General features: G+C 50.1%; 1 protein-coding gene across 1 annotated transcript; it reads left to right on the forward strand.

Moving 5' to 3' along the window:
• The first annotated feature begins 9,588 nt into the window (after positions 1-9,588).
• LOC121979606 (pentatricopeptide repeat-containing protein At1g71490-like) lies at positions 9,589-11,520 on the forward strand. The gene has a single exon (XM_042531601.1). It carries the CDS (start codon positions 9,589-9,591, stop codon positions 11,518-11,520), a length of 1,932 nt encoding a protein of 643 aa, XP_042387535.1.
• Positions 11,521-11,776: the final 256 nt, after the last annotated feature.

Consider the following 11,776-nt stretch of genomic DNA (forward strand, 5'->3'; position numbering starts at 1 on the left):
TTATGTATGCAGAGCCTAAAATCATAGTTTCTTTGGCGAGGGACAATTAGATGTTGACAGGATATAGAGGGTTGTGCAAATTCATATATACAAGTCTTTAGGTATATATTCAGATATGATACTTCATTAGACATGAATAGCTCCTATAGCCTCATTTTGGTACATTTTGATACATACTATACAAATTTATTTATAAAAAAAATAATAAGAAGGCTTTTAAAAGTATATTAGTTTTGATTTGAAGTAATTTGGAGTTCTCTAAGTTTATTCATCGTCAAGTTTGTCTGGAACTGACTGATGGAATTTGAGAACTTCAAATCACTTTAGACTAAAATTAATGTATTTCCGAAAACTTCTTTAATATATTTATATTTTCAGATCTAAATTCGATAGTATAAATTTAGAATGATAAATTATAAATTTTTTAATAGGTAAAGTAAATTAATTTGAAGAAAAGAGAAATTTTTGAAAATAATGAAAAGAGGAGGTATAACAAAAATATACGGTATGATTTTGATATTATAAAAGTTAAATATGTGAAAAAAAAAAAATTTAAAACCGGTATAAATAACTTAGTAAAATGCTATTTTTTATGCAAGTTGTGCGCCGGTCCTAATCCGACGGCTATTGTCGATCGTGCGATGAAGTAACTAGGTTATTAATCTCTTCTTCATATTTACATTTTATATAATTAAATTTTAATAAAATTTATATTCATAAATTACTAACATAAAATAACTTTCATAATTAAAAAAATTACATAAATATCACAATACATATGTCACAATTAATAAATTATTTTTTCACTGATTACAATTGATCCGGTGGTAAGGACGGGGGATCCTCGCTGGCGGAAGGTCAACGACACGTGGGGGTCAAAGGTTAAGAGATTCAACCCCGAGACCCGACCGACCGGACTGAGATGGCCGACCGGCTACCCAACCGACCAGACTGAGATGGCCGACCGGCCGGGAATCCCCCGAGCCGAATAAAAGACAACGCGACTAGGGGTCGGGTTTCCGATGCACAAGGTAAAAAGATTTCAGGATCGAGCGGGTTGTCCGTTCGGCCGGTGCACAAGGCAACAAAGACAGGCAGAAGCAGTCTCATCCGAACATAAGACCGAGGCAGAAGTGATATGCCCGCCGAGCGGCCGAACCGCTCGGCCCTGGAACAGACAGGAAGCACAAAAGGACAAAGGAGACAGGGGATAACATCATCCTCGAGACGTCTGTCACTGAAAGGTAGCAGGGTTGGCGGCCGAGCCGTACACAGGATCATACGGTGGAAGCTTCCACCGTCACATCCGGGATATGCTCGGACGATTGCGGAATGACGCCAGAGGTACTTTTCTGACAGGGGCTCGTTAAGGTATGTTTGGGGAAGCGTGCACGCATAGAGAAGCGTGCCCACGCCTCCCCGGGGTCCTATATAAGGACCCCCATACGTCGACGAAGGTATGCACAATTCTCACTGTAACCACAGTTAGTCTGCCTCTCTCATTCCTCGTTGCCTGACTTGAGCGTCGGAGGGCCATCGCCGGGAAACCCCTCCTGGCTCGGCTTCTTTGCAAGTTCGCCGGAGATCTACACCACCAGCCGGAGACAGCGGAGCGTGCCACGTCCCCAACGTCAGTCGACTCAGTGCTCGGACAGGACAGGGCTGTGACCCGGCCTGGCTAGACCTCTTGATACTCCTTGAAGGTAGCTCAGGAAGCATCAAGAGCCTCCTGCAAGGTCTTCAGTTCGTCCTTGTGTTTGGTCGCCTCCTCCGAGCGGCCCTTCTTCTCGGCGTCCAGCTGCTCCATCAACTCCTTAACTCGTTGCTCCAGGCCCCGCGCCTCGACGTTTTTCTTATCCAAATCGGCGACAGCTTGCTTCTTTTGATCGGTGGCAAGGCTTATTTTCCGGTCAAGACTTTTGACCTGTTTTTCGAGTTCGGCCAGAGTATAGGCCTGGTCGGCTGTCTTCTTTTGCTCAGCCTCCAACAAATCATTGGTCTTCTTGAGCTCTTTCTACAGCTCGGCATATGAGGGGCCCTGGGAGGACGGGTCGCTCGAACTATTCAGCCTCTTCAGCTCTTCGTCCACCATGGTCATTCGATTGGCGACAACGATCTCCTCCACCCATCGCTGACATAAACAGGAGTATTAATAGCCGATCAGAGAGAGGGCGTAAAGGACTTCGGAAGAAAACACACTTACCCCAGTGGCCTGCTGCATTTGGCTGTTGGCCAGGTTGCCGAGCGGAATCATCGCAACACGGGCCCGAGCATCGGCCCACATCTCGGCGAGGGGCCCCTTCATGGTGATCATATGCTCGGGCGCGGTCGGCCGGTCAGACTCGGGCAAAAGCTCCTCGGTGGGAAGGTGCAGGGTGACCGTGATGGTGCGGCTCCGGCCGGGAGTCGTGTGAGCAGATGCAGAGGGAGCAGAGGCTAGGGCGGAGAACTTGGACAAAATAGCCGAGCGCTGGACCTGGCGGGAGGCAGGTGGAAGAGTGCTGACCGACATAGCCTCAATAGGGTTGGCAGGCGAGTTTAGTTGAGACGGAGTCCGATCGGAGGTGAATGCCTCCACCATTGGAGTTTTCCCACGAGAATCGGATCCCGCCCACTCGGATACACGAACAGCAGAAGTAGCCGATTGCAACGCTGTCTCCGTCCGGCGCCTTTTTTGTCTGAGCGGGTGCTCACCTTCCTGATCGGAGCCTTCCACTTGGACGGTCGGTTCCCTGTTTGACGTAGCGCCTCCCGTCACCTCCACGGGGGAGGCCTGAGAGGCCGACTCCTCCGCGTTTGTCTCGCTCTCACCCTCGTGAGAGCCGATCGGGGTGATGCCCAATTGCTCCATCTCCTTGGCGGCTGCTGCCTCAAGCGCCTCAGCTTTCCTCTTCAAAATCCCGAACCTCACGGACTCCATGACGATATTCGCTGCAAAGGAAAAAGAAGAAAATCAGTTAGCACTCAAAGTACATGCGCAAGTGAAATTCTTACCGAAGCTGCTCGGGAGTGGAGTACGGCTCGGACTCAGGCCGAATATATACAGCACGCCTTCAGGCAGAAGCTTGTTGATATCGAGCTTCAGACCGACAAGCATGTTCGCGGCCTGGAGATAGTCCGGTCGGGTCTTAAACCTTTTTAGCTTGGGAGAAGTAGGCGGTCTGACCTGCTATTTGGTTCGGAAGGGAGCCCGCTCGAGGAGACGAAGATAAAAGTAATACTCCTTCCAATGTTTATTGGAGGAGGGAAGTTTATCAAAGAAGACTAGACCGGGCCGAGTCTGGAACAGATAGGTACCCAGCTCGGACTACTTGGATAATAAAAATAATAAAATATTTCCGGGCGGAGAGGAATGCGGTGTATCTTGAACAGTACCACCACTCCACACAAAAGGCGAAAAGTGTTGAGAACTAATTAGGCGAGCGGAAGACAAAGAAATTGCAAACGTCGGCGAAGAAGGGGTGGAGAGGAAACCGCAGACCGGCTGTGAATTGGTCGCGGAAAAAACAGTTAGCTCCGCTCGGCGGTTTGTGAGGGCGAGCGGATGGTGAGGGTAGAACGAGTTCAAAGTCGGACGGAATATCATAACCATCAAACAAGGCCTCGGCGTCGCGCCAATCGAAGCGAGACTCCATGGTGGTATACTAGGGGCCTAAAGTGAGGTCTGCGGGTCGGGAAGAACTGACCATTGTTCGATCGGAAAAGAAAGCAAAAGGCAAGAAAAAGACACACGACGGAAGGAAGAAGATGATGAAGGGGACAACGACCAGAAGACAAGAACTTGACAAAAAAAACACGAGGGAAACAGAGAGGAATGACGGAGGAACCTTACAAAGAAGCTGGGGATCGAAGGAAGGCGGCGGGGAATCATCGGAAAACGGAGAATCGGAGTCGCCGGAATGCTAAAGCACCGAAGAAGGCTGCGGAACACGCGAAGGGAAAGGTGTGGCGGAGGAAGAAGGTGACGACTTTATAAGGTCGAGCCCGATCGGCCTCGACCGTCGGATGCAGGTCACAAGAATCGAGGCCCCCATCGGGCCGTTCATTTCAAACCGCCGATGTCCCATCGGACACATCGCCGAGCCGTACGATGACGCCAGTGGAGGCGCCACGTGGCACTATATCATATGGGCGCATTTAATGAGCGTCATTACGGGGCACAGCGCGCGTGTTCGGTCTTAATGGAGAGGATTTGCATGAATCCCGAGCAGATCCGAAGGGCGTCAGCGTTGACCATCGACACGGCAGCAAAGCCAGCGCTCGGAAGAGGCCGAGCGGCCGTGAGGAGGAACATTCCAGAGTGGCAGGGCAGTGTCACACAGGTCGACCGGCAGTCCAGTTAGTCGGACTTAGCGCCTCCTTCGACTAGACTTGAGGAGGAGGCATGTGATCCGGTGGTAAGGACGGGGGACCCTCGCTGGCGGAAGGTCAACGACATGTGGGGGTCAAAGGTTAAGAGATTCAACCCCGAGACCCGACCGACCGGACTGAGATGGTCGACCGGCTACCCAACCTACCGGACTGAGATGGCTGACCGACCGGGAATCCCCCGAGCCGAATAAAAGACAACCCGACTAGGGGTCGGGTTTCCGATGCTCAAGGTAAAAAGGTTTCAGGGTCGAGCGGGCTGTTCGTTCGGCCGGTGCACAAGGCAACAAAGACAGGCAAAGACAGGCAGGAGCAGTCTCATCCGAGCATACGACCGAGGCAGAAGTGATATGCCCGCCGAGCGGCCAAACCGCTCGGCCCTGGAACAGACAGGAAGCACAAGAGGACAAAGGAGACAGGGGATAACATCATCCTTGAGACGTATGCCGCTGACAGGCAGCAGGGTTGACGGCCGAGTCGTACACAGGATCATACAGTGGAAGCTTCCACCGTCACATTCGGGATATGCTCGGACGATTGCGGAATGGCGCTAGAAGTATTTTTCTGACAGGGGCTCATTAAGGTATGTTTGGGGAAGCGTGCACGCATAGAGAAGCGTGCCCGCGCCTCCCCGGGGTCCTATATAAGGACCCCCAGACGTCGACGAAGGTATGCGCAATCCTCACTGTAGCCATAGTTACGCTACCTCTCTCATTCCTCGTTGCCTGACTTAAGCATCGGAGGGCCGTCGCCGGGAAACCCCTCCCAGCTCGGCTTCTTTGCAGGTTCGCCGGAGATCTACACCACCATCCGGAGACAGCGGAGCGTGCCATGTCCCCAGCGTCCGTCGACTCAGCGCTCGGACATGATCAAATTTGATCCTCAGCGTCCGCCCTTTCTCCTCCACCCATCTCTGACATAAACAGGAGTATTAATAGTCAATCGGAGAGAGGGCGTAAAGGACTTCGGAAGAAAACACACTTACCCTAATGGCCTGCTGCATTTGGTTGTTGGCCAGGTTACCGAGCGGAATCATCGCAACACGGGCCCGAGCATCGGCCCACATCTCGGCGAGGGGCCCCTTCATGGTGATCATATGCTCGAGCGCGGTCGGCCGATCAGACTCGGGCAAAAGCTCCTCGGTGGGAAGGTGCAGGGTGGCCCTGATGGTGCGGCTCCGGCCGGGAGTCGTGTGAGAAATGTAGAGGGAGCAGAGGCCGGGGCGGAGAACTTGAACAAAATAGCCGAGTGCTGGACCCGGCGGGAGGCAGGTGGAAGAGTGCTGACCGGCACAACCTCAATAGGGTTGGCAGGCGAGTTTAGTTGAGACGGAGTTTGATCGGAGGATAATGCCTCCACCATTGGAGTTTTCCCACGAGAATCGGATCCCGCCCGCTCGGATACACGAACAACAGAAGTAGCCGATCGCAACGGTGTCTCCTTCCGACGCCTTTTTTTTCTGAGCAGGTGCTCACCTTCCCGATCGGAGCCTTCCTCTTGGACGGTCGATTCCCTGTTTGACGTAGCGCCTCCCGTCACCTCCACGGGGGACGCCTGAGCGGCCGACTCCTCCGCGTTTGTCTCGCTCTCACCCTCGTGAGAGCCGATCGGAGTGATGCCCAGTTGCTCCATCTCCTTGGCGGCTACCACCTCAAGCGCCTCAGCTTTCCTCTTCAAAATCCAGAGCATCACAGATTCTATAACGATATTCGCTGTAAAGGAAAAAGAAGAAAATCAGTTAGCACTTAAAGTACATGCGCAAGTGAAATTCTTACCGAAGCTGCTCGGGAGTGGAGTATGGCTCGAACTCAGGCCGAATATATACAGAACGCCTTCAGGCAAAAGCTTGTTGATATCGAGCTTCAGACTGACAAGCATGTTCGCGGCCTGGAGATAGTCCGGTCGAGTCTTAAACCTTTTTAGCTCGGGAGAAGTAGGTGGTCTGACCTGCCATCTGGTTCGGAAGGGAGCCCGCTCGGGGAGACGAAGATAAAAGTAATACTCCTTCCAGTGTTTATTGGAGGAGGGAAGTTTATCAAAGAAGACTAGACCGGGCCGAGCCTGGAACAGATAGGTATCCAGCTCGGACTGCTTGGGATAATAAAAATAATAAAAAATTTCCGGGCGGAGAGGAATGCGGTGTATCTTGAATAGTACCACCACTCCACACAAAAGGCGAAAAGTGTTGGAAACTAATTGGGCGAGCGGAAGACCAAAGAAATTGCAAATGTCGGCGAAGAAGGGGTGGAGAGGAAACCGCAGACCGGCTGTGAATTGGTCGCGGAAAAAACAGATAGCTCCGCTCGACGGTTTGTGAGGCCGAGCGGATGGTGAGGGTAGAACGAGTTCAAAGTCAGATGGAATATCATAACCATCAAGCAAGGCCTCGACGTCGCGTCGATCGAAGCGAGACTCCATAGTGGTATGCCAGGGGTCTAAAGTGAGGTCTGCGGGTTGGGAAGAACTGGCCATTGTCCGACCAAGAAAGAAAGCAAAAGGCAAGAAAAAGACACACGGCGGAAGGAAGAAGATGATGAAGGGGATAGCGACCAGAAGACAAGAACTTGACAAAAAAACACGAGGGAAACAGAGAGGAAAGGCGGAGGAACCTTACAAAGAAGCTGGGGATCGAAGGAGGCGGCGGGGAATCGTCGGAAAATGGAGAATCGGAGTCGCCGGAACGCTGAAGCACCGAAGAAGGTTGCAGAACACGCGAAGGCAAAGGTGCGGCGGAGGAAGAAGGTGACGGCTTTATAAGGTCGGGCCCGATCGGCCTCGACCGTCGGATGCAGGTCACAGGAATCGAGGCCCCCATCGGGCCGTTCATTTCAAACCGTCGATGTCCCATCAGACACATCGCCGAGCCGTACGATGACACCAGCGGAGGTGCCACGTGGCACCATGTCATAGGGGCGCATTTAATGAACGCCATTACGGTGCACAATGCGCGTGCTCGGTCTTAATGGAGAGGATTTGCACGAATCCCGAGCAGATCCGAAGGGCGTCAGTGTTGACCATCGACACGGCAGCAAAGCCAGCGCTCGTAAGAGGCCGAGCGGCCGTGAGGAGGAACATTCCAGAGTGGCAGGGCGGTGTCACTCAGGTCGACCGGCAGTCCAGTCAGTCGGACTTAGCGCCTCCTTCGACTAGACTTGAGGGGGAGACATGTGATCCGGTGGTAAGGAAGGGGGACCCTCGCTGGCGGAAGGTCAACGACACGTGGGGGTCAAAGGTTAAGACATTCAACCCCGAGACCCGACCGACCAGACTGAGATGGCCGACCGGCTACCCAACCGACCGGACTAAGATGGCCAACCGACCGGGAATCCCCCGAGCTGAATAAAAGACAACCCGACTAGGGGTCGGGTTTCCGATGCTCAAGGTAAAAAGGTTTCAGAGTCGAGCGGGCTGTCCGTTCGACCGATGCACAAGGCAACAAAGACAGGCAAAGACAGGCAGAAGTAGTCTTATCCGAGCATACAACCGAGGCAGAAGTGATATGCCCGCCGAGCGGCCGAACCGCTCGGCCCTGAAACAGACAGGAAGCACAAGAGGACAAAGGAGACAGGGGATAACATCATCCTCGAGACGTCTGTCACTGATAGGCAGCAGGGTTGGCGGCCGAGCTGTACATAGGATCATACGGTGGAAGCTTCCACCGTCACATCCGGGATATGCTCGGACGATTGCAGAATGACGCTAGAGGTATTTTTCTGACAGGGGCTCGTTAAGGTATGTTTGGGGAAGCGTGCCCGCGCCTCCCCGGGGTCCTATATAAGGACCCCCAGACGTCGACGAAGGTGTGCGCAATTCTCACTGTAGCCACAGTTACGCTGCCTCTCTCATTCCTCGTTGCCTGACTTGAGCGTCGGAGGACCGTCGTCGGGAAACCCCTCCCGGCTCGACTTCTTTGCAGGTTCGCCGGAGATCTACACCACCGGCCGGAGACAGCGGAGCGTGCCACGTCCCCATCGTCCGTCGACTCAGCGCTCGGACAGGATCAACAATTATAACGTGCTCAAATATACTCAACTAAGTCGGCTCGAAGTTGATGATGTTGATTATCACGTAGCTCGTAATTTCTGCGGATGTATGCTTGGAATTCTTGAGTGGAGCCTTGAAATATTTGTGATCGAGGATCTCCTTCATCGTCCGACCAATTGACTACTGCATCTTCCTCATTTTCAATAATCATGTTGTGTAAAATAATACATGTATACATGATGTCGTTCAAATTATCCTTGTACCAAAATCGTCCTGGACCTCTTATCATTACCCATCGTGATTGGAGCACCCTAAATGCCCTCTCGACATCCTTTCTCGCGACCTTCTGTCATTCCTTATATATTTTTCTCTTGGGATCCTGGGGACATGGAAAACTCTTGACGAAAGTAGCCCATTCTGGATAGATCTCATTGGTCACATAATATCATTCTTCGTTCATCTATATCCTCCGCATCTTCCGTTAATTCATTTCTCCAGAATTCATGGAGCATAGATCGATCTAGATTTTGAGTCATTTGAAATAAATCAAGATATTTTTGTGGTTGAAAAATATAGAGAGTTGAGGAAAGAAATCGAAAGCGAAGATAACAATGAGATGGATGAAAAAAAAAATGAAATCAATTATGTATTTATAAAAAATATAAATTAAAAAAATAAATTTAACCGTTGAACAACGATTAAATCAACAACATAATATATAAAAAAAATCTAACCGTTGACATTTTTTTACAATTATTAAAATACAAATAATATATAAAAAAATAAAAAACATGAAAAAACGGTTCCATAATCATGGAGCGGTTTTTTCGTGTAAAGCAAAAAACTTCCCTCTCATTATGGGAGGGAGATTTTTCGTTGTTGTCACGTTACAATGGGAGCTCTGTTGTCGGACCGCCGCCCATGCCACTATAGATGACTGAAGATTTTTTTTAAAAAAAAATATTTTTCAATAAAAATAAATATCAAAGTCTGATGTGGCCTTCAATAATTTTCAAAATCTATGTACGCCCGTAACATTAAAAAAAAAACGATTTGTGAGTATTTGGAAAAGTGAATTGCCTAACAATATTTGGATCGAACTAAAGCTGTTTAGATCGATTTATATTCAAAATTGTCGGCCGCCATTTAAACCTAAAACACCGGAGCTGATTCGAAGTTTCCAACCCACGACGCCGCCACCAGCTGCCGCCGCATAACCTGAAATGAATCAGGTTGATGCGTTCTCCTCCTCCCCTTCCACGCATTTCGCCAGACGCCCTCCTCCGCCCGCATCTGCGCATCCGAGGACCATGGTTGGCCGCGCGTCCCTCTCCGCTCCTACCACCGGCGCAACCAGCGGAGTCCCTCCCTCCACCTCCGCACTCCGATCGCCTTCCCGGCCTCGTGGACTCTATCCGTTTCGCCTCCTCCATCGGCCATCTCTCCGACGCCTTTTCTGCCTTCTCCTTGCTTCGCCGCCTCTATCCCACCTCTTGCCTCGTCCTCCTCCCGTACCCCCTCTCCTTCCTCCTCTCTTGCTCTGCCGCCCGCAGCGCCCTGTCCCAGGGCCAGCAGCTCCATGCCCTTGCTCTCGCACTGGGCTTCCAAGATCACTTCTTTATCCTTCCTAAGCTCATTACCTTCTACGCCGCTTGTGGATTCCTCTCCGAGGCTCGCAATGTTGCCGATTCGAGCAAGAACCAATTTCGAGCCTGGAACTTCCTCGTCTCGGTGCACGCTGGCTGCTGCGCCTGGGAAGGTGCGATTTTTACCTACAAGCAGATGATTGATAGGGGCATCTTCGTCGGCAAGTATGCTTTCTCGACTGTTTTCCGAGCTTGCGGTGAGGTGGGTAACCTAGGTTTGGCCATGGTGGTCCATGCCCGCATGGCTGCTTCCGAAGTGGAACTGGATTTGTGCACTTGGAATTCGTTGGTCGCCATGTACGCTAGGTGCGGTGCGGTGAGAGAAGCTAGGAAGGTGTTTGATGCAATGCCTATGAGGGATATAATTAGTTGGAACACAATGATCTCCGGATATGTCTCAGCAGGAATGTTGGAGGAGGCAATTGAGTTGTTACCATCAATGCAAGAAGGCCCAGGATTTAACACTGTGACTTGTAATGCTATTGTTTCAGGAACTTTGCGGTTGCAACATAACTATGAAGCACTAAGGTTGATCTCCCGGATGAAAATTAGTGGCCCAGCCATGGATCATGTGACTTTAGTCAATGGGTTGAAGGCTTGTTCTAGACTGAACTCCATGAAGATTGGGAAGGAGATCCATGGAGTAGCACTACGAACCCATTGCTATGGGGTCGAAAACATCATCAACACTTTGATCACAATGTACTCCAGGTGCAAGAACATGAGCTATGCTTATAGTATATTTAGAACTAGTGGGATCAGAAGTTTGATTACTTGGAATGCCATGATCACAGGGAATTTGCATGCAGAAAAAACTGAGGAAGCCTATTTGCTTTTCCATGATATGATTGGATCTGGCATGCAACCAAACGATGTTACCATAATAGTCATGCTTTCGTTGTGTACCCGTGTTATGAACCTCAATCATGGAAAGGAACTTCATTGTTATATGGTGAAGGAAGGATTCCCTGATCACCTAGTTCTAAGCAACTGCCTCATAGGCTTATACTCCAAATCTAGAAGGATGGCACTCGCTCAAAGGCTTTTCGATGTTATGAAAGTCCATGATGTGATCACCTACACGATATTGATTGCTGGGTATGGAATGCTCGGTGAAGGAATTACCTCTCTAAAGCTATTCAATGAGATGATCCGTAGCGGGGTTCAACCAGATCATGTAACCATGGTGGCCATTCTCTCAGCTTGTAGCCATTCTGGGCTTGTCAATGAAGGGCTATCACTGTTTGACTACATGAACACTGGGTATGGGATTGCACCTCGAGTGGAGCACTGGTCTTGCATGGTTGATTTGTACTGTAGAGCAGGTCTCCTGAAGAGGGCAGAAGAGTTGATTATTCACATGCCGGTCGAGCCAACAGGTGCTATGTTGGCTACACTTGTTGGTGCCTGTCGAGTTCACAGAAACAAAGAGGTTGGAGAATGGGCGGTGATGAAGCTTTACAAGATGAGCAACCGCGGTTTGAGCCACCACATTCAGTATCAGAGAATTAGCCAATCCTAAATAGTCGTGACTAACACAACTTGATGAAGACATTGATACTTATGGTGATAGCCAGCTTGTTGGAAAATGGTTGATGACAGTGAAACAATTGCTCCCGGTGTAAGAGTTCCCCTTCTCTTGATCAGATACGAGGAAATTGTATTTTGTGGAAAATAGTAAAGGTAAAAGATGGAAGCCACCAGTTAGATTTGTTTAGGAAATTCATAATACACGGATACATGAGATTTAGCTTTTCTGACAATTTTTGACAAATTGT

The sequence above is a fragment of the Zingiber officinale genome, chromosome 5A, assembly GCF_018446385.1.
Source record: "Zingiber officinale cultivar Zhangliang chromosome 5A, Zo_v1.1, whole genome shotgun sequence".
Lineage (NCBI taxonomy): Eukaryota > Viridiplantae > Streptophyta > Magnoliopsida > Zingiberales > Zingiberaceae > Zingiber > Zingiber officinale.